Raw genomic sequence first — 24,359 nt, 5'->3', positions numbered from 1 at the left:
GACCTGCCCAATGGCGAAACAATATTGGCAAAGGATCAAAATACAAATAGAGGAAATAACACACCAAAAGATAGAACTAAGACCAGAAAGCTTCCTACTAGGCATAGTGAATGGACACTACGAAAAAGAAACAACATATTTAATTATACATATGATAACAGCAGCACGAATACTATACGCGCAATCCTGGAAGAGTAGTGATATACCAACACCAGATATAGTAATCAATAAAATTATGGAATGTGCGGAATTAGATAGACTCACAAAGGAATTACAAAATAGGGAAGAACATGACTTTTACCTAGTATGGGAAAAGTGGTATAGTTGGTTGAAAGATAGGAAAGAGATGAAGCAATAGGAAGTAAACAAAATGACCAAATATAGTATGATGGAAACAAAGAACAGACATAGGTCAACAAAGTTCAATAATAGATAGACAAAAGGGAATGACCAAATAAGGAAGAGTCAAAATACAAAGAGAAATGTATATTACAGTTGCGACAAACTGGACATGTATTGAAATGGGTGTTTATTTGTTTTTATGTTTTGTACGTTTCATTGTTCTGTTTAGTTTGTACTTATAAATAAAAATTGGGAAAAAAATTCTAATTTGTCCACTAGAGAATTATTAATTTTCTGAAAATTTCATTGTGAAATACCAATTTTCAATTGTCCACTGTTTTTTAATGACTTTGTAGACTTGATAGATGGCAAGACTTGACTAACATAGTCTGGGCTAAGTCAGTTTGGGTCTTCTTAGGTGTTAGACTTCCAAGGGATATCAGAGCTGTGGGTTAAATCTGGAAGCAAAAAAATGTCCTGAAACAGAGCCATGGACAACTCCTTCTATATTGTTGCTTAGACAACTTCATGGATATATGCATAAATTCACAAGAAGTCAAGACTTTACCTTTCAGTTTGTTTTAGCAAAATATATTCAATATCAGGTGTATAAACATCAGGTGCATTTTGCCTGCCATAATTGCATTAGAAAATATCTTATTATTCACCAATGCAGGAGCCAAGTAAAAGTTAATGTGGAATTTACTAGCTGTTTCCTGTATCCTGCTGAAGCTGTACTTTTGCTTGTTTCGAAAGCTTTAACCACAGGAGGCTTTACAATGGCTATTTCTTTGAAGACAAAAATTAACTCTGTCAAACCTACTGTAAGTATCATATATTTTAGGAGGAAATCTAGAAATATATAGTTTATTATTAGTCCAACTTTAACATTCAATAGAATGTTTTCTTTCAAACATGGAAAGAAAAAAATTCAATTTATGCATGAAAAAAAAAACATTTAATTTATAGATGGACACCTGGAAAGAGGAAGAGGATACCTGGCAAAGAAGACTATTTGATCAATAACAAATTATTAATTCCTTCTTCCCTACTTCTTGCTGATTAATATGGTTCATTCCTGTAACTAGCAAAGAAGATACAATAGCCTTGTACTATTTTCCTGCTTCTCTCATTTTTTTCTGAACTCATAGTTTTCTTCGATTTATGTTTGGACACATTTAAGAATTTTATTGGAAATGTATTTCAAATGATCATTGTGCAGTAAAATGTAAAAATCAGAAAAATGAAATTTAGGCTCTTTGTAAACCACTCTAGGATTTTGTTAGTTTTTTTTTTTAAAAAAAAACAACTCAAGGCAGCAAACAAACATAATACTTCTTCCTCTTCCTATTTTCACCAAAACAACAACTCTGTGAGGTAGATTGGGTTGAGAGAGATCTGGCCTAAGGTCTCTTAGTTGGCATTCTATTTATTCTTTTCTATCAATTTGCCTAGGATTATTAGACAACCTGATTGTCAGATCCCTAAAAGTGATACTGCCATTCAATTGGAGGAAGGGGGAGACTTCGATTCGATTTACTAGCATTGCCTGTGTCAACAGATATTTTACAACCTATATCCTGGCGCCAAAGAGCCCTGAGATCCTCTTTACCTGGAGGAATTTTTATGATAGCCATGTGGGTTGTTTCACTTTAAAGGATAACAGTGTGAATGCATGGTTGTTCGGGTTCTCAGGGAAACTGGGAAAGAAAGCATCTTCACACTTGTGTATTGGCTAAAATCTGCATTCTGACTTAAAGGGAGGGGTCTCTACTGCTTTAATCCTACTTGTCTTGCCTAAGGGTATTCAGATCTTGCTTTAAGTGGGTGGCTATCACTTCTGCTTAATAAAAGAATCCTTTTGAACAACCACGTTTCAAGAGTTCTTACTTTCTTAAGTTGGAAGAGGCAATCCTTACACTGATATTCTCTGGAAGTTTGGAAGTTCCACACCTTTTTAACATACCCACATAGCAGTGAAGGAACTCTATATACTATCTGGCAGGCATTTGGATGCCTTCTCCAGTAATTTAAGTCCCACATCGTGAAATTTCATAGACATTTATTCCTCCATCTAAATCAGCGGACCCTGTTCTACACTTTTCATTGAGAAAATTTTCTGCTTTGTTTCTTTCAAATCTTTCAACTTGCCAATGAATTGGGGGGAGGGAAGGGAGAAATGGAATGCGGAGAATGTATGCAGAGATCATGAGAGCATGGAAGCCATCAAGGTCACTGCTTCTGGTGCTTAAGAAAGAGATGGACTGTTTCCATAACAAAAGGATGTCTCATAATTGGACAATGTGATCAATGCGGGGTGGGGAGAAGGGGAAGCTGTTGTTTAACTGGGCAAGCATTTGCACGGGAAAACCACAGCTGGTTTTGTTTCTTAAGTATCAATATGCTGTATCCAATAAAGTTTTACTTTTGGGAATTCAAGTCTCCCAAGAGTGTTTCCTTGTTTTGGATTCACTAGTTGGACAGTTGACACTTGGCCCATTTGTACTGGTCATACCTAAAAGCTGAAAGAGGTGTGGTTTTTTTTTGTTTTTGTTTTTTTTTTGCTTAAAAATAGCTATTTAACGACTGTGTTTTTAGTTCATGAGCTATTGTTGTAAACCTCCAAGCTAATGCATGTTTCTATTTATCCATAGGGCATATTAAATTGCAAATCTTCATGTTATGAATTGAAAAAATATAATCTACAGGTTACTAGTCCATTCAGAACTGTGGGGCCATTCAGGTATGCCTTTATAATTAAAAATGTAATTTGTTCAAAAAGTAAAATTACTTAATCATCTCTCTATATATGTGTGTATATGTATGTGTGTGTATGTATATACACACGCATACATATACACACACACACATACACATAGTTCTATATACCTAGTGGCTTGCCAGAAGTTATGTAAGAGTTTTGTCTTAATTTTTGAGAAAGGACATCTATGTGGAATGGGATGGGATGGGAAAAATCAAATATTGGCAAAAAAGTTTGAAGCTCCTTTGGCCAGCTCTTTGATGTTATAAAACCTGACGAGATGTGGCATGTTGTAATTGAGGAAAGGAGTTAATGTTTTAGATCCTAAGCACTTCCATATTTTCATCTGTGTTCCAAAGACTAAGGAAAAACAAACAGTGTAGATCTAAATAATTTAGCTCTGCTTATTTGTAATGGAAAGGAAATGTACTTAATAGTGGTAGAAAGAAAATAATAGGTGTAAATAATCTCTCCGTCCATATTTTCATCATATTTGTATTAGGCCGCCACAGGGGTGCTATTCAGCAAGTTCTGACGGGTTCTGGAGAACCGGTAGCAGAAATTTTAAGTAGTTCAGAGAACCAGCAAATACCACCTCTGGCTGGCCCCAGAGTGGGGTGGGAATGGAGATTTTGCAATATCCTTTCCCCAGGAGTGGGAAGGGAATGGTGATTTTGCAGTATCCTTCCCCTGGAGTGGGGTGGGAATGGAGATTTTGCAGTATCCTTCCCCTGCCATGCCCACCAAGCCACGCCCACCAAGCCACGCCCACAAAACCAGTAGTAAAAAAAATTTGAATTCTGGGCTGCCAGCATGTTCAGGTTGCTTGATCAATGTTGCTTTATAGTTCAAGACATGGAAGAAAATCCCTGAATTGCTAATAAATTATTTTCAAATGTTTATTAGAATAAGTGGTATTATATACTGTAAATATTTCCTTAGATTTAACAGCTTAATTTGGTTTAGGCGTTTAACATTTTTGACTGCAAATGTTATATTCGTTCTTTTATTTATATTCAGAAAGAAATTCTTAGATTGAGGATCACAGATTGATAAATGATTGTCGTCCCCCCCCACCATGTTGTCAGGGTTCCAAGCAACACCCCCAACGAAATCAAACTCCGAGGCTTGAAGTTCCTCAAAGCTAACCTTTATTAGAGATGTCATATTGGCACATCTGGGAAAACCCGAATCTAAGAGCTTCCGGGTTTCCACACCCAAGAAAAAGTTCAAGACCTTGCTCCTCTCCCACATGTCCACTACACATCCAATCAGGTACTATCCGGAACACAAGATACCTCTTCATTCTTCTCAATACAGCTGCAGGGCATCATGGCCTTGACTTCCTATAAAGAATTTTATTTTGACTACATATCTTCTCCCCTCTATGCAATCCCCCCTCCCAATTTCCCACAGGATTTGTGGCAGGCCTGAAGTCTGAAGGCACAAAGGTAGAAAGATGGCTTGCAGATCTGACAGGCTGCCCCCCTCAGAAAAGACGTGTGTGTCAGCATTCCAGAAAAGCAACTCCAATTAAAAATTCAGTGACAGGCATTTTCTCAAAGTCCCATTTATTAGAATAGGTATACTGGCACATCTGGGAAAACCTGAATCTGAGAGTTCCAAGTTTTCCCTCAGTAAATCAAAAACCCCAAATCCATCCCCTGCACCCATCAATCCATCACATGGTCGAATTACCATCTGTCCCACCTCGAGACATCACTCCAACCACTCCTTCTCCAGATGCAGGACTGTCATGACCTTGAACGAAAAAAAAATGCTATTTTGTCTAACTACATTCCCTCTACTAAATCCCCCCTCCTACTTTCCCTCACACAAGAAATTGGCAGCGTGGAAGCTTCCGGTGCTAATATGGCTTCTAAAGCTGACAGGCATCCCCCCCTTTTGCAATGAGGTTATCCATTCTGTTAGGGACATGGACGGTCCCTTCCATGGGGGAAGGGGCCTTCCCCCATGAAAGTCACATGCGGGGGTCGCATGCGCATGTGCAGGGGGCGCGGTGTGCGGGAGGGGCATTGCATCATGGGTGTGGGAATGTGCGCATGTGCAATACGCACGCACGCTTTTGGCACCCAAGGAAAAAAAGGTTAGCCATCACTGGTCTAGACAATTCAGGAATCAGCACAAAATCCATGCCAGTAGTTATTTGAAAAGGAGTCAGCCCTGTACTACTATGTTCTGCATTATTATAAGCCACTTCTGCGAACAGTAATAATTCTGCCCAGTTCTCCTGTTGATAGTTTACATAACATCTGATTTATTATTCCACCATGGCATTGGATTGTTTCGCGGATCCATTGGTAGCTGGATGGAAAGCTGAGCTAAGTCCCTGGGATTACCCAATGGACCTCAGGAACTCCTTCCAGAACTTAGCAGTAAATTGGACCCTACAATCTGATATTATTTGCTGTGGGATGCCATGAAGCCTGTAGATGTGATTCATGAAAAGTTTTGCCAGCTTTTTGGCAGAAGGTAATCCGTTGCAGGCAGTAAAGTGTACTTGCTTGGAGAATAAATCAATGAAATCCAGTTCACCGTATTTCTCCCGCTTTCCAGGAGTTCGACAATAAAGTCCATTGCAATCTCTTCCCAGGGTTTTGTGGGTTCGGCCATGGGCTGGAGGAACCCAGGGGGTTTCCCTGGTCTGGATTTCATGGTGGCACAGATTGTACAGCTTTTTACGTAGTCTCTACATCGGTTTTCATCCTTGGCCACCAGAATTGTCTTCTAGCCAAATGGAGGGTCTTTAAAAATCCAAAGTGGCCCCCAGTCGAGAATCATGACGCTTTAGTACCAGTAGTCTCATGCAGCTGGGCATATAAATTTTACTCCCTTTCCAAGCTAATCCCTCCCTCAAAGTTAGGACCATCTGGTTTTCCTTAAACCACATATCATTTGATAGCGCCAATTTTAGCTCTGCTGTCAACTTGTCTTTGGGGAGGTCGGAACCGGACTGCGTGCTTGGGCTGCTGGTTGGGTTTCAGAGATCATGGTATGTACTATCGCTTCTTGCCGGCTGTCAAACTGGGGTTTTCTGGACAAAGCATCAGCCAATAGGTTTTTTCCCCCTGGAATGTATTTTAGGTTGAAATTAAAGCATTTAAAAGACTGAGCCCAGTAAACTTGTTTGGGGGAAAGCTTCCAAGGGGTCTTCAGTGCCTCAAGGTTTTTATGGTCAATCCACACTTCGAAAGGCTCCTTTACCCCCTCTAGGAAGTATCTCCAGGATAAGAGAGCCCATCACACCGCAAAAACCTCTTTCTCCCATACAGCCCATCTACGTTCAGTGCCTGTTAACTTTTTTGACACATAAGCACAAGGCATTAATTAGTTTTGAGTGTTCTTTTGCAGTAGAACAGTTGCTACCGCTACATCACTAGCGTCAGTTTGGATGGTAAATGGTTTGTTTGGGTCAGAGAGCTGGAGAATCGGCTCCACTGCGAATAGGCGTTTTAAATGTTCAAAGGATTTCTGACAGTCCATTGTCCAAGCTAGGGGTTGGCTAGGTTTTGGCTTGGTTGGAGATGGACCGGTTTTTAGTAACTCAGTTAACAGGAGCATGACCTCTGCAAAGGAAGGGATAAATTGTCTATAAAACTTTGCAGAACCCAGGAAGCTCTGAAGTTGCTTTCGTGTTCATGGGGGTTGCCAATCTTAACACCGTCTTCACCTTTTCCAGGTCCATTTCGATCCCTTAGTTAGATACTTGGTAGCCTAGGTAGTCCAAAGATTCCTTGTGGAATTCGCATTTGTACAGCTTCGCATAGAGTTTGGCCGCTAAGATTTTTTTCAGTACTTGTCTGACTAGTTTGACATGCTCTTCCATATTTTTGCTGAATATAAGAATGTAATTTAGGTAAACCAGAACCCCCTTATGCAGGTGTTCATGTAACACTTCACTGATCAGTTGCATGAAGACTGTGGGGGGCCGAGATTCGACCGGAAGCATCGCTGCAAGACAGTCAGGGAATTAGCAGGCTCCGAGGAGCTCTGCAAAACCCTGGACTGACGAACCGCTGCTGAGAGGTCTTCGGACCGGAACCATCCTGTAGGGACAGGGAAGAAGGAGAGGCACTTTGGAAGACCAAGAAGAACAGGCAAGTTCCTCGAAGGTCAGAGGGTGGCTGTCAAGAAGCTGGGGCAACCGGGCTAAGTATTGAGCAGGAGCGGTGACCGAAATGGAGTTTTGACAGCCAACCCACAGGCGAAACAACAATAAAAAACCTTTTAAACCTGAAAAACCCCTAGCGTAAAAATAGCGGCTAATGGGCATGGGGAAAAGAAAAGACAATGTCTGAAGCACAATTTAAAGGAACAAAAACCTGAATAGAAAATTGACTTTTGAATAAAATTATTTGGAAAACTTTAAAAACTAGAAGAAACAACCCCAAAATTGGCTAAAGGATTGGAAAGAAAATAAATAGATCCTTTTTTTGATCTTAAAATTTTAGAATTTTAAGAAAAACAAAAGACAAAGTGGACAATAAGCCCTGTAACAGAAGTGTTTGTATAAACAAAAGAAAAAAGAAAAAAAAAGGAGAGGGGGAAAAGTAATTCCAACTGGACAATAAAACTGATTTGGCATTTTCAAAGTTAAAAAGAAGAAAAGAGAAGCTAGTAAAGATTGTTAACATGGATTGAAACAAACTGGGTACTTTGTCAGACAACTGATAGAAATTGTGGATTGTAGAGAGACACCTTCAGGAGAAAAAAGAACACTGCAATTTGGAACCTTTGTTTTGGAAAATTTTGAACTTTATTAGTGATAACAGCCGTGAGAACTTTTGGGGAGGATTTCTTTGTCTGCAAGTGGCTTGACTTTGGGGGGGAAAAAAAGGAATACAACGAAACTTTTAAAATTGGAATAATACCAACCCAGAAAGAATAAAATGGCTCAGGAAATTAGAGAAATGATGAAAATGATGTTCTCGTCATGGAAACTGGAAATGAGAGAAATAATTACAATGTTACTTGGAGAATTGAAACCTGTGGACCCAAAAACTGAGATAGAGCATGTTCAAGATGACAAGGAAACAAAGATGGAGAAGCAAGACACAGAGACTGAAAATAAAGGATAAAGATGAGATTAATTATGAAAAATTAATTGAATATGTGGATAGCGACAATAAAAAGGAGGTTTTTAGAAATTACATTGGGATTAACAATGGAAAAAACAGAGAGGGTGGAAAGCGACAAAGAAGGAAAGAAGGGTGGAATAGAAAGAATATAAAAATCTTAAACGATTACACTGGGATTAACAGTGAAAAGATAAAAAAGAGAGAGAAAGAGTGGAAAACAACAGGAAATACGGGGCAAAATAGAAGAAGCCAGGACTTTGAAATACAGAATGATTACACTGGGATAAACAGTGGGATAAACAGTAGGGAAATAAAAAAAAGAGAAAAGAAATGGGAAACAATGGGAAATATAGGGCAAAATAGGAGAGATCAGGATTTTAAAGCTCAAAAGAAAAAAAGGGGAAGAAAAAGGCAAAAATAAAAATGAAAAGGGACAAAAGGAGAAAGAAATGAAAGAGAATATGCTATATATATATTTAGAATTGAAATATGAATTGTAGTAAGAAATAACGGAAAATCATATGATTCTAAAAATGAATTGAATAATAATTGGAATATTTTCATTTGCAGTTTTGAAACTTAGATAATGATGAGTTTTTTAGAAATATGAATAAGTTTAAACTGTAACAATTGAAATACCTTTAATAGTATATGGTGATGTATGTAGAAATGCCAAAGTTGTGGTTTTGAGCAATATATGGGGAAAGCTATATGATTAGAGGATAACAGCTAGGACATTTTAAAATTTAACTAAGGAAATTGTAATAATTGAAATATTTTTAATTGTATATTGTGGTGAAAGCAGAAATGATTAAGTTGTGGTTTGGAGGAATATATGGTGGAAACTATTTGGTTTATTATTATCATGTGAACAGAAAAGATGGTTACATAATTAATTGATTTATAAATTGGATTGCATGAAAATGGAAATAATTGGAATATTCATGTTTATATTTTTGAATATACAAAGAAAAAAGATAGTTATATAACTAATTGATTCATACTAAAATGTTGGATTATATTACTTAAGGAAATGTATGTTATAAAATAAGTGGGTTTACTATTCCTATAAGAATTGAACAATTGTAACACCACATAATTAATTAATTTTATGATAGATAAAAAAATAGATGACAATGGGAAGGGGTACAACATAGAATAGAAGGGGAAAATTGAATTTGGTTAAGATCAGAGATTAGAATGAAGGGTAATATTGGTTTTTAAAAAATAGACGAGAATAAATATTATGGCAAAAAGGAAGTATAGAAATTGTAAATTTAGTTGAAATGCCTAAAAACTGTTTAAATTTGTGAATCGGCCAAATACTCAGTTCAGAAAAAATACATTGTATGTTTGTATGTGTGTTTGTGTAAAAAATAAAAAAACTTAAAAAAAAAAAGACTGCAGGGGGGCCCTTAAAGTCCAAAAGGCATGACCCGGAATTGGAAACTGCCCAGTGGGCAGTTAAAAGCCATTTTCCATTCGTCTCCCTCCTTTATGTGAACCCTGTAATAGGCTTCCCTTATATCTAGCTTGGTGAAAATCTTGCCTTTTGACAAGTGGTTCAGCAAGTTCTTCATTAGTGGTAGAGGGTAGGTATTTTGTATGCAAATGCAGTTCATGCCCCTAAAGTCAACACATAATCTCAGCCCCCCATTTTTCTTCTCTTTAAACAATATGGGGGCGGCCACTGTAGATTTCACTGGCTTGATGAACCCTTTGGCTAAATTGGAGTCAATGTACTTCCTCAACTCGGTGTTGTGGCCCCGCCCTCTGAGCCTGTCCCATCGGAGGAAGAAAGCTCCGAGCATGAGGAAGAGGAGTCAGCCAGGCCTCCCTCTCCAGGCCCCTCCCCTCTGGCATTGTCTCAAGTGCCGGCCGAGGGAGAGGAGACAGATGATTCGAGTCAAAGTGATAATGACACATCATTCCTGGACGCACGCCTCCGAAGGCGTGATAAACGTTTGCAGCAGCTTGGGAGGCATGCTAGGGATTAGAACTGAGTCACTGGACCACACCCCAGAGACCACACCCCAGAGACTATATAATAGAGAGTGGTGGTCAAGGATCTTTTGTGACGAACAAAGCAAAACCTTGGAGTCACTAAAGCCTCGTCCGGAACTGCTGGGAGGAATATTATTTCTGTTTGGACTTTCTTGAACGTTCGTATCTTATCTGTCTATTTGTGAAAATAAAGTAACTTGGCAGACGGTGTGTCTATCGCTGCCAAGTTGGAGATAAGAACTGGGTGCATTCCAAAGTGTTTCCTTAACCCTCGACTGGCTGTGTGTGTGTGTGTGGGGACGGGGACAGATCACTCGGTCAATTCAGCAGGCATCATGGAGTACATTCTGGGTTTTGGTAACTTGGCCCCAGGTTCTAATTCAGTGGCACAATCCGTGGCCCAATGAGGGGGAAGGATGTTACACTCCTCCTTGCTAAATGCTTTGGCTAAATCTATATATTCCTTAGGAATCTGGGGTTCTCCTGGAGGCATGTCTGAAACGGTGGCTGCTGTTTCTGGTGGCTGGCCCCTATGGGTTGGAGTCTCTTGGGAGGAGGGACAGGGGGCATATAAATTCACGATGTCTCCCAAATTCCAATCTAACCGTTCAGTAATTTGGGTGGCTGGGACTCCTCCAATTAACGTCCCATCCACCTGTTCAAATTTAATTGGTTGCTTTAAGGCTCTTGTTTTGATCCCTAATTGTTCAACAATTGGAAGCCCAATTAAACATCTGGTACAGCCTGTATCTATTACTGCTGATACTTCTCCTTGCTCCCCACTCTCAAGCTCCGCCAATTTCACTTTAATTGAAAAAGGGTGAACTCACCATTGGGTCATCTCTCCGCTAGCCTCGTCGGGAGGTTCCTCACTGTCTTTGGTGGGGAAGAGAACCTCTACAGCTTGTCAAGCAAATCAACTGGTATCTGGGGCTTTCGTGGAGCCCTTTTGCCTTGGGCGGCCATGGCCAGACGTTGTTGTGGAACTGGGCCAGGGGCCAGACACTCAGAAGCTTAATGATCCGCTTGTCCACAGCGATAGCATTTAATCACCCCTGCAAGTTGAGTGGGAGGGACTTCAGCAGGCTTTGAAATTGGGCGTCTAGCCAAAGTTCTCTTAGGTGGTTTCTCAGCTGGGGCTTTGCAGTGTGGGTGAATTTCTCTATCCAGAGCTATGGACATGGTATACCAATCCTGCAGTTGCTCAGGCATCCCTCGGACTCTGCAGGCTGTTCTGACTTCCTGATCAATGGCTTCTTTAAAATAGTATAGGAGTATTCGGTCCGGCCAATGCCCCAGATTCCCTGCAACCTGTCTAAAGTCCCATACAAAGTCTTTTATGGGTCGATTACCTTGCTTTATCACCTTTATTGTGACTTCATTTTCATTGATTCGTTTGGGTCTTCAAATCTGACCCGGAGCAGCTCAACAAAACTGTTGGCATCATTTAGTTCAGCAGTTCCCTCATTGTGCAACTGGGCTATCCAATCGGCAGCATCCCCTTCATTCATCCCAGCAGAAATTGCAGATACTAAGTCTCGATCTGTTTCGTATTGTTCTCCATATTGATCTATATGAGCCCAGATTCAGCAAAGGAAGTAAGTCAGTTTGGCAGGCTTAGTATCAAATGTTGCTCTAAACCGGTATAGCAGTTGCATCGCTGGTAGATTGACCCCAGCGATGGGTGGCAGGGCAGGGACTTGCTAATGTGCCATGGTGGGCGGTGGGGTGAGCGCTGGTGGCTGAACTGGAACCTGTGGCAGAGCTGCTGCTGATTGCTGGATTGCGGCTGGTGGCAGGACAGTGTTCTGCCCCAGCTACGGACCCCAAAGAATGCAGCACACACAAAGTCCGTACAAACCTTAATTTAATAATTAAAGACTACTAATGAGCTTTCATAGTAATTGTTTGAACACAAATAAACTGAGGACCCAGTTGTGGGGGCAATAAGCTGACTTTGTATAAATATACAAAAGGATGAAGGCTATTGCTGAGCACATTGTAAGCCGCCCTGAGTCTTCGGAGAAGGGCGGCATATAAATCAAATTAAAAAACAACAACAACAACAAAAAAACAAATATGATAAATCAGTCTTTTCTGAACAAGGGCTATTAATTTAACTTCATTAACAGCCGACAAGAATTCAAAGAATAATAACTCAGTTCTGAGGCACAGTATTTCAGAAAACCATAATCTTAGTGTGTTGGCAGAATGCCCAGAAGCAATTTGCATGAAAACTGATAAGAGAAAAACAAGAGCTGAAATCAAACGTTTCTGTAATCAAGACTCAAAGGAATATGAACGAAGTTGTTTCCTGCAAATTGCATCAGTCGTCGTCCTTCCTTAAATAGGCTAGGGGACTGGCCAATTAGCCCCAAGCCTTAGTCTCGAGGAGACCTCCTCCTGAGGAGCCACTCCTACCTTTTCGCAGCTCTGCGCGCTCGTGCATCGAGAAGAGGCTCCTCCTCTTCTTCCTCTTCACTTATGGGAGCTTCTGGAGGTTCTGAAGGCCCTGGCTGAATCCCCACCTCTGGCACCACATCTTCTCCAGCCTCCTCATTGTCCGACTCAAGTGCCAAGTGCACAGGCTGCTGGCGCAGCACCACAGCAGCTTCCTCGTTGTCGGAATCAGCTACTAACTGCACAGGCCGCTGACGGGCCACAACAGGGGCTGGCTGCTGCACTGTTTATTGGGCTGCAGAAGGGGGGGGGGAGCTCCAGCCGGCTGCTGGATTAGCCCCCACTGATATGCCGGGATCATTGGGGCATATTGGGCCCATGGTGATCTTGGAAAATTTGGAGCAGAAGGTGCTGGCATCCACTGGCACTGGACCCACCCCTGGCCGGAATCGAATCCCAAGCCTGGGGGGATACATTCCACAGGGGTAGCATAAAGGTGGGTTGGTGAGGGGAGGCAGCCGGCGGTGGTGTTGGTCCCCATACTGGCTGCGTCTGCTGTCTCCCACCTGCTGCCTGGCCTGGCTGTGCCAGGCTGCCCCTTCTATCATCCCTGGCTGGGTGGAAAGGTGCCGGCACCACACTAGTTCCTCCTCCAGGTCCTGGATTAGGAAAAGTGAATGTGGGTTGTGTTAAGCTCCATCTCACTTGAGGAGATTGGGATCGCGGGGCATAACTTCCCACTTCCATCCGCTCAAAAGGTTCTGGGAGCCCAGTTAATGATTGGCTTCAAGGTGGAGGCAACAGGTTCCAATCCCAGGAATTTCCAGATCCCAAAGCTGTCACATCTCCACTGTGGCTCATGGGGCGACTTCATTGGGCTGGAAATGGCATAATATTCAGGAGGTCTTTCTTCTGGTCCCATTTCTGGAGTTAGATCAGACTGGCAACTTTTCCAGGCATCAGACTCCTTGGACTGAGCGCCTAGCCTTCGTGTCATCTCTGCAGCTTCAATGGCTCGTACCACTTCTTCAGAAGGAGAATACTGGGTCTCGATAAGTCCTCCGGTAATTGTCCCCACAGCTCCCTCTGTGATCTCTTCTTTCTCCTCCATTTTTACTGAGTTTCACACCACCCGAGTTTTAGGTTGATGCTGGAGCACAGCACCCCAGACAGCCCCCTTTCAGGGTGCTGTTATAATTTTAGGGATTTGGGTTAATGTCAGCATTCCAGAAAAACCCAACTCCAGTTAAAACCTCCGAGACAGACATTTTCTCAAAGTTCCATTTATTAGAGTAAATGGAACTTTTAAATGGCACATCTGAGAATACCCGAATCTTTTGGGACTGCCAGCCCCGCCGCCCGTAAAGAGCCACCTTTACAGCTGAGAGGCGGCTCGAAAAACTCCGTTTCTTTAAGGAAATGTGAGAAGAGCCGGCGAGAACAGGTAGAGCCCTCTGCAAAGTCCCCAGAGTTTTTTTTTTTACTCTTGGGGAGGAAGCAGGATGAGGCTCCCTATCCAGCTCGCTGCTGCTCTGGGCTTTGGGGGAACTCTGCGCTTTGCAGAGCTAGACGATGTGACCAACCTAATCAGCGAAAACTAACAGATTGCTTAAATAAGCAGGATGAAATCCGGATTTGGGACTCTAAACTGCAAGTACTTGTAATAACCCTATGACTGATTTTAAGAATAAAGAAAGAGTGAAAGGGGAAAAAAAAGTTTAAAATAGCGGCTGGCTTTAGAGGCTTGAGAAGAAAGCTGAAAACGAAAGTCCTTCCATTTGAATGGCTTAATATGCTACAAAGTATCTGAAGTAATAGCGCTGGCTAGAAGAGAAGGGGAAAATTTCTACTTCATGCTTCTCCTTTCTTAGAGATTTGATATTGATATTGTGTGGAGAGAAGATTTTTTCTTTAAGAAGAGTCTGTTTGCGTGGCAGGATGGCGCTAAAGGTGACAAAGCCAGACAACAAAGCTGCGGGGGGGGGGGTTTTCCCCCATTCATAAATCACAAGAGCAATTTTTGAACTTACAGACGCAGAAGAATGGTTTTAAAGACTTAAAGGAATTTGTTGTGGAGGCGTTGGCAAGACATGATGAGATTATGAACCAGAATTTTGAAAAATTTAGACAGGAAATTAAAGAGTTGGTTCAACAAAAGTATGATAACCTGAAGCGATATATTGTAACAGCTTTGAAAGGCTTTTCAGAAGTAATTGTACAAATGGATAAAAAATTGGAAGAAATCAATTTAGAAATAGAGTCTAAAATGAAGGAAGCTGATTATAAGATTTATAATTTGGATAATAAAATGCAAAGAATTGAAAATGATTTGACAATGATTCAAGAAAATAGCTTAGAAATAGAGTCAAAAGTGAAGGAAGCTGATCACAAGACTTACAATGTAGATAATATAACGCAAAGGATTGAAAATGAAGTTACAATGATGCAATTCAGATCCATGGAATTTGCAATTAGAATGAGGGGAATAAAGGAAAATAGAAGAGAGGATTTGAGAAAGATGTCTGCTGAGGCTCTGGCTGTGATTTTAAAGGTCAGCTCTGAAGAAGTATTCTGTAAAATTGATAAGGTCTACAGAGTAAATTATTGGGTGGCAAAGCAAAGGCAATTGCCTAGAGATGTGGTGATTTATTTTACTGATAAAGGAATAAGAAATGATATTGTGCAAAAGTCTTTTAACGCCACTCTAGAAGTGAATGGAATAAAGATCCGGATATATAAAGAGCTGCCGTCTAAGACAGAAAAGACTTTGGATTTTTGGTGACTGAGCTAAAGAAACAAAACATCCCATTTAGGTGGGATGCTCCAGTTGGTATAATATTGAGATATCAAGGAGAAAGATATCAACTAAACACTGTTGAAAAAGCGGAAGAATTTTACTACAAGGTTTTTAAAATGGGCCCAACATCTCCACATATGTCATCAGTGTCAGGAATACAGGAGGGTGACAAAGAAAAGCAAAATGAACAAGAGATTGCAGCTCAGGGTAAGCAGATGGAGATGGAGGTAATGGAAAAACAACAAGTTACAGAGGGCTTTTTGGATGAGTCGCTTTTGGATTCACCCTCAGAGGCTATAGTTGGCTCACCTATAAATATAAGAGAGGCGGCTTTGGATCTCGATTTGATGTCTTATCAAGTTAAAGACCAGCATGTAATTCAATCAGTTAACATACAATTTAAAACAGCCATTCCCCTTTTAAAAAAAGTTAACCCCAAAACAAATACAGCAGCTGAGAGGGAAACTAAGAGTAGCTGCTCAGCTTAATTGAAAGCCTGTGTGTGCTGCCAAAAGCCATTAACCCTTCCAACTCTATTATTCTATGTTCTCTATGTTCTAAATTGGGTACTTCACAGCAGAAAAAATACAGCTGGGCCACACATGCATTAAATTCAGGGCTTGTATGATCAAGATGCATCATTGTCCCCTCCTGTATTCCCCCCCACCCGGAAGAAACAAGAAGTAGCCAACACTGCAGCAGCTATAAAAGGTCTTGGGAAACTCCAGGGAGTATCAGCTGATCACAGAAGTGTTACTTAATACTCTTTATAATGAAAATGTTTGTAATCTTGTCCTTCTTCTTGAAGGGAAGAGCTTAATTCCATCCCTAGATGGGTGATTGATGGGTTTCCCTGCCCTAATCCTGTCAGTTTCTGTTAGATATTGACTTGATTCAGCATGTATTGTTGCATTTCATCTGCAACTGTTAAGTGGAGCTATTAACTCAAGGGAGAGAGAGAAAAAAATACCCCTCTCTTGCACTTTATTTTTAACTGGTTCTCCGAACTGCCTAAGCAATTTAGTAACGGTTCGGGCGAACCGGCTGAATTTCACCTGTGAATGACTGTACAAATTCTGTGCTCCCTCCACTTTCTGGGAGTTCAACTATAAAATCCATCATAATTTCTTCCCAAGGTCTGCTGGGGCTTGCCACTTGCTGAAGAAGTCTGGGGTTTTTTCCAGGTCTCGGCTTCATTGTTGCACATGTGGCACAGCTTCCACCTCTGCTTTTATCCTTGGCCACCAGAATTGTCTCCTAATGAGGTGTAGGGTTTTCAGGAATCCAAAGTGGCCAGCCAGTTTGGAGTCATGGCTGTGCTGGAGCACTTTGAATTGGATGAACTCATCAGTGTCTTCTAGCTCAGGAGCCTCTCGTCGTGGAGCTCAGCTATCCAGTCCGCCGCTTCTCCTTTGTTCATGCCATCCGCGATAGCGGAAATAAATTCCCGGTCAGATGGGTATTGATTTCCATATTGGTCAATGTGGGGCCAGACGTGGTTGAGGAAGTATGCTCCAGAGAATCCCCATTCTCTGGAGCGCCTGCAGTGCAGCTGCTGTGGCACTTCCCAGGTGAGGGTGGAGGCTTGTCCTGCATCCACTCGTGGTTCCACAGCAATTCCTGAATTGGGGCAACTCCTATAGCTTCATCCTGCAGGGCCAGGTCTGGTTGCGACCTCTGCTCTGGCATCAGCTCTTTGCGTCAGATGCCCAGCTGGCGTTCGGCATCTGCGGCTTTCATGACTTCCTCCATAGCCAGGGAAGGAGAGTAGAGAGTCTCAGAAGAAGTTGCTGAGCCTGTGTCTGCTGCTCCCTCCATGGACTTCTTTTCTTCCTCCATCTTCCCTGAGTCTTCATGCCGCCCGATATCGGGTCGACGCTTGGGGCTCAGGACCCCAGACAGCACCCCATAGTTCAGGGGAGATGCCTTAGATTGAAAAGAAATTCGGGTTAATGTCAGGGTTCCAAGTAACACCCTCAATGAAATCGAAGTCTGAGGCTTGAAGTTCCTCAAAGCTAACTTTTATTAGAGATGTCATATTGGCACACCTGGGAAAACCCAAATCTGAGAGCTTCCGGGTTTCCACACCCAAGAGAAAGTTCAAGACCTTGCGCCTCTCCCACATGTTTATGTTTATCTCAATATAGTCCACACATCCAATCAGGTAACATCTGGAACGGAAGATACCTCCTCATTCTTCTCAACACAGCTGCAGGGCACCATGGCCTTGACTTCCTATAAATAATTTTATTTTGACTATATATCTTTTCCCCTCTATGTTTGCTACCGGTTCACTGGCCATGCATGCAAGCTGCGTGCCAATCACGTGCTGCGTGCATGCATGCACACCAAATGCGCGCTGTGTGCACATGTGCAGTGAGCACCAAATGTGCTGCGTGTGCATGCACAGTGTGCACAAACACATGCTGCACATTTAAAAAGCTACCAGTTCGGTCAAACCGGTAGTTTAAAAAAAGCTATGATCCAACAATCACCTGTACTGCACGGTTTAGCTTTGGTAGAAAGCAGGATTTCCTGCTTTCTAGCAAAGCTAAATTACACGCCACTGATTATCTCCCCCCTCACTGTTCTACTTACCTTTCCAAGCCTCCTTTTGGCACATACTGCATATAAGTTAAATAGGCAGGGCGACAGTATACAGCCTTGCCAGACTTCTTTCCCAATTCTGAACTAATCAGTGGATCCATGTCCAGTTCTCACTGTTGCTTCTTGACCTGTATATAGGTTTCTCAAAAGACAAATAAGATGGTCTGGTACTCCCATCTCTTTAAGAACTTGCCACAATTTGTTGTGATCCACACAATCAAAGGCTTTAGCCTAGTCAATGAAGCAGAACTTCATTGTTTTTCTGGAACTCCCTAGCTTTCTCCATGATCCAGCATATGTTGGCAATTTGATCTCTAGTTCCTCTGTCTCTTCAAAATCCTGCCTGTACTTCTGGTAGTTCTCGATCCACATACTGGTGGAGCCTAGCTTGTAGGATTTTGAGCATAACTTTACTAGAATGTGAAATGAGTGCAATGGTGTGATAGTTTGAACACTCTTTGGCATTGCCTTTCTTTGGAATTGGAATGTAAACTGACCTTTTCCAATCCTGTGGCCACTGTTGAGTTTTCCAAATTTGCTGGCAAATTGAGTGTAGCACTTTTACTGCATCGTCTTTTAAGATTTTAAATAGCTTTAAATGGAATACTGTCCCCTCCACTAGCTTTGGGGGTTTTTTTGCAAAAAGATTTTTTATTTTTTTCCAAACATACAAATTACATCCTTTCGGAACAGAGCTTTGATCCGGTCATCACTTTGTTCAATTTTTAACAAAATCTTTAACAAAATTTTATCTATACTATTTTGCCATAGCACTTATTTCTAAATCTTATATCACATATTCAACTAATACCATCTTTAAAAAATTAACACATATTTACCTAATCAAAACAATTACCCTTCTATTAACCCACCTTAATTCTTAGTACAATTAATAACTCATAATATAATTCTTATCCTAAATCCTCACTATTAACAATACAATTCAAACATATTTATATATCATTATGCTCATTAAATCTTTATTCCATTATTTATCAAATTTAAATCTTATCTTTTTAATTTTAGAAATATAGCAATTTAACATTTAAACATAGTTCTTAATTCAAATAATGCTTTTTAATACAATTTCCCAATTATCCTAAATTCTTCTATCAAACCATACCATTTATATAACATCAATTAAGTAATTTTTGTTTATAAATCATAATCATATATTGTTTCAGTTTTCTTTTCTTTTTCTCTTAGGTAATAAATGCTCAAATTATCACAATTGTTATACATACTTAAACAATATCCCAATTATTATAGCTATCAATTTTCTAATTTAACCTTTTCTTTTATCCTTCCACTGTTAATACCAATGTACAAAATACATCTTTATTCACTGTTAATCCCAGTGTAATCATCTTTATTTTTCTCATTGTTAATCCCAGTGTAATCATCTTTATTCCACTGTTAATCCCAGTGTAATCATCTTTATTCACTGTTAATCTCACTGCAATCATCTTTATTCAGTGTTAATCCCAGTGTAATCATTTTTATTTTTCTCACTGTTAATCTCAGTGTAATCATTTTATTTACTGTTAATCCCAGTATAATCATCTTTATTTTTCTCACTGTTACTCCCAACATAATCATCTTCTACTTTTATAGTTATATTATTAAAAATATTCAAATTGTAATAATTGTTATAGGTATTTAACCAATATCCCAGTTATTATAACCATCAATTTCCTCAAATAATCTATTTAACATCTTAATAAAAAATTGGTTCATTATATCCATTGTTATATTTCTTTTAATGTAATCTATTTTCCATATATTTTAGCTTCAATTCCTATTTCATTTCTAAATATCTGTAACATAATTCTTCTCATATTTGTTTATCTCAATATAGTCATTTTATAAAACCAGGTCCTGGACTTCTTTAAATTTCTTAATATTTTCCAACCTTTTATTCTTTTATCATTCAGTATTAATCTCCATATAATCATCATTATATCTTTATTAATCTCAGTATAATCATCATTGTGTTATTGTTAATCTCAATATAATCTCTAGAGACCTCCTTTTTATTATTAATATTCACATGTTCAATTATTTGTTCATTTTTAATCACAATATCTTTGTCTTCTTTATTTTCCACTTCTATGTCTTATTTCTCCATCTTCATTTTCTTGTCCACACATGTATACTCCATTTCGATTTTTGTATCCTCAAATTTTGTCCTCTGTGTAATATTATAGTTATTTCTTTTATTTCCATTCTCCAAATCAAATAGTTGCTTCAATTATAAAAGTTCCATTGTATTCCCTTCTATTTCTTTTTTTATTCCTCCAAAAGTCAAGCCTCTTGTAGACAAGAAAATCCTCCTCTAGTTCCCACGTTTATTATCTGGTGAAGTTCACAATTTTCCAAAACAAAGAACCAAGTTGCACTATTCCTTTTTACTCCAGATGGTGTATCTCTGTAATCCACAATTTCCAATTGCTTAATAAGTATCCATTTTATTTCCATTACATCACGATCTTAACTTCTTTTTTCTTTTTCAATTTAAAAATATCAAATCATATTTAAATCCAGTCCAAGTTTAAATAGATCTTCTCACTTCTTTTTTTTCTTTTTTCCCCTTTTATTTATACATCCTTTTTTTTTTCTTAAAGCTTATTGTCCATTCTTTTTATTTTTCTTGCCATTAAAAAAAAAAGGGGGGGGGAAGGATCTCTTTATTCTTTTCCAATCCTTTAACCATATCTAATTATTTAAAGTTTCCAATTAATTTGTTCAGAAATCATTTTTCAGTTGGGTTTTTGTCTCTTCCAAATTACATTTCAAAATCTTTTTTGCCCCCATGATCCTTAGCCGGTATTACACATTAGGGGTCTTATAGTTGTAAGATGTTTCTCTTGTTGTTATTCAAGCCTGAGTTGGCTGTCACTCACCCGGCTTCAGAAAAACTCCATTCCGTTTCTTTCTTCTCTCCAGCTCTATACTTAGCCCGGTTGTCCCGGCTTCATGGCAGCTGCCATGGCTGCCGCCCCCCGCCGCCGACTCACAGAGAGTACCCTCTGACCTCCGAGGAATTTGCCTGTTCCTCTTGGTCGTCCGAGGTGCCTCTCTTTCTTCCCTACACCTGCAGGATGGTTCCGGTCCGAAGATCCATCGGCAGTGGTTCGGCAGCTGGGGTTTTCGCGGCGCTCAGCAGAGCCCGCTATTTCCCTGACTGTCTCGCTGCGACGGCAAACCGGAAGTCCCCCCTCCACTAGCTTTGTTGTTGCTCAGATTTCCTAAGACCCTTTTGACTTCACATTCTAGGATGTCTGGCTCGAGGTCGTGATTATCAGGGACGTTAAGCTCATTCTTGTATAATTCTTCTGTGTAATTTTGCCTTCTTAATCTCTTCTGCCTGTGTTAGGTCCCTGCCATTTTGGTCCTTTATCATGCCCACCTTTGCATGAAATGTTCTCTTCATATCTCCAATTTTCTTGAAAAGAGCCCTGGTCCTCCCTTTCTATTGTTTTCTTCTATTTCTTTGCACTGTTCATTTAAGAAGGTATTCTTATCTCTTCTAGCTATTCTCTGGAATTCTGCATTCAATTGGGTGTATCTTTCTCTTTCTCCCTTGCCTTTCCCTTCCATTCTTTCCTCAGCTATTTGCAAAGCTACCTCAGACAGCCATTTTGCTTTCTTGCATTTCTTTTTCTTTGGTATGGTTTTAGTTGCTACCTCTTGTACAATGTTGCGAACCTCCGTCCATAGTTCTTCAGGCACTCTGTCTATCAGATCTAATTCCTTAAATGTATTTGTCACCTCTACTTTATATTCATCAGGGATATGATTTAGTTCATACCTGAGTGGCTTAATGCTTTTTCCTACTTTCTTCAATTTAAGCCTAAATTTTGCAACGAGAAGCTCATGATCTGAGCCACAGTCACTCCTGGTTTTGTTTTTACTGACTGTATAGAGCTTCTCCATCTTTGGCTGCAGAGCACATAGTCAATCTGATTTCTGTGTTGACTGTCTGGTGATGTCCATGTGTAGAGTAGTCTCTTGGGTTATTGGAAAAGAGTGTTTGCTATGACCATCGTATTATCTTGACAGAATTTTATCAGCCTGTGCCCTGTTTCATTTTGTACTCCAAGGCCAAACTTGCCTGTTATTCCGGTTATCTTTTGCCTTCCTACTTTTAGCATTCCAATCCCCCATTATAATAAGGACATCATTTTTTGGTGTTAATTCTATAAGGTGCTGTAGGGATTCATAGAACCGGTCAATTTCATCCTCTTCAGCACCAGTGGTTGGGCCATAGACTTGGATTACTGTGGTATTGAATGGTTTGCCTTGGATTCAAACTGAGATCATTCTATCATTTTGGGGACTGTATCCCAGTATTGCTTTTCCTACTCTTTTATTGATTATGAAGGCTACTCCATTTCTTCTGAGGGATTCTTGCCCCCAGTAGTATACCTGATGGTCATCTGAATTAAATTCACCCATTCCTGTCCATTTTAGTTTGCTGATTCCTAAGATGTCGATGTTCAGTCTTGTCGTCTCTTGATTGACCATGTCCAGTTTGCCTTGATTCATGGCTGTTACATTCCAGGTTCCTATGGAGAAAAAATCTTTACAGCATTGGACTTTCCTTTCACCACCAGATGCATCCACAGCTGAGCGTCCTTTTGGCTTTGGCCCAGTTACTTCACTCTTTCTGGCGCTTCTAGTACTAGCCTTTTGCTCTTCTCCAGTAGCATATTGGACACCTTCCAACCTGAGGAGCTCATCTTCCGGTGTCATATCTTTTTTCCTTTTGGTACTGTCCATGGGGTTTTCATGGCAAAGATACTGGAGTGGGTTCCCATTTCCTTCTCCAGTGGATCACGTTTTGTCAGAACTTTCTGCTAAAACCTGTCCGTCTTGAGTGGCCCTGCACAGCATAGCTCATAGCTTCATTGTGCTGTGCAAGCCTTTTCACCACAACAAGGCAGTAATCCATGAAGGGGGAACATCTGGTACACATATTAAAAACACTGCTACTCCCCATAAGCTTTAAGATACATAGGCCTAAATTCTAAGGATGACATCAAATGTTATGGGTGTTATCAGGACCTTAGCAAACTGCTGGGACCCATATGAAAAAAATGGGTTTGGATGGCATTATTGAGGTGTTGGGGAAAACAGAAAGGTGGGACAAAAATTTAATAAGGAAAATATAAAGGAAATTTTTTGGTAATTCTCATTACCCTCATGCAGTAACTAACATTGGCCATTCAGGAAGATTGGCCATCTATTCATACAATATTTTTTGCAAAATTTGGATGGGCTTGTTGAGACAAAAAGACTGCTCGTAAAATGTTTGCATAACTTTCCCTCTGTCACGACCAAATTAGATATCATCCTGGAAATCTAAATAAGCATTTAGATTCTGTTTTTGGAAAATAATTTTATTTTATTATTTGTGAAAATTATAGGCTTTCATATAACTTAGATAACTTTTTTTGCAGTGTCATTTTAATTGAATCAACAAGTTGCATCATGGATCCTGAGATACTTGATCACATCAGCAAAATAAGGCAAGGAAAAATTAAAAGGTAGGTCTTTATTAGGTAAGTCTTTACTATACTCAAAGTGCAGTTTGTCAGGCTGGTGTTGAAGTTTAAAACAAGTTGGCTACTTGAATGTGTAACTGAAAGTACTGTGTTCATGGTCATGCCCAAAACATTATTGAAATTATTCTTCCCAATAATTTCTATTTAGTAATGTTTTTTTTAAAATTTATGAATTCCTTTGCCTCCTCAATCCAGACTTTAGGCTGTGTACAGATACTAACTTTTAAAGCACATACAGCCCTCATATTTTATACTATGGTATGCATATTTCTGATGTTCAGTTAGTGTTAAATCTTTATCTTTATCTTTTATCTTTTATTAGATTTGTATACCGCCCTTCTCCTTTCGAACTCAGGGCGGTGAACAGCCAAAATAAAAACATTTGTACACAAAATTTAAAATAATTTTAAAAAATAATTAAATGAAATTTGGCCCATAATTTAAAACATTTCAATTAAAATCAGTATCAAACGTTAAAACCAGCATGGAATCAGGCCAGCCCGGCTAACTGAAAAAAGTAAATTTTTAGGGCCCGACGAAATTTTTAGGGCCCAACGAAAATTTTTAAGGCCCCACAGAGAAGGCTCTCCCCCTGGGGGTCGCCAGCCGACATTGTCTGGCTGACGGCACCCTGAGGAGGCCCTCTCTGTGGGAGCGAACCGACCGGTGGGAGGCAATTGGTGGCAGAAGGCGGTCCCATAAGTACCCCGGCCCTAAGCCATGGAGCGCTTTAAAGGTGGTCACAAACACCTTGAAGCGCACCTGGAAGTCCACCGGAAGCC

The 24,359-nt window shown here is 40.1% G+C and overlaps 1 protein-coding gene across 1 annotated transcript in view; it reads left to right on the top strand.

Moving 5' to 3' along the window:
- CFAP47 (cilia and flagella associated protein 47) overlaps positions 1–24,359 on the top strand; it is a 525,834-nt gene that overhangs the window by 199,087 nt on the left and 302,388 nt on the right. The window contains 3 exon segments of the mRNA XM_070944210.1: positions 1,019–1,166; positions 2,997–3,085; positions 23,473–23,559. Of these exon segments, the coding sequence (XP_070800311.1) occupies positions 1,019–1,166; positions 2,997–3,085; positions 23,473–23,559 (324 nt within the window).

This window comes from Pituophis catenifer, unplaced genomic scaffold (genome assembly GCF_029215685.1).
Source record: "Pituophis catenifer annectens isolate HBS135680 unplaced genomic scaffold, rPitCat1.0.hap2 SCAF_4, whole genome shotgun sequence".
NCBI lineage: Eukaryota > Metazoa > Chordata > Lepidosauria > Squamata > Colubridae > Pituophis > Pituophis catenifer.
Note: the sequence above shows the minus strand (reverse complement) of the source record. Positions and strands in the feature narration are given on the sequence as shown.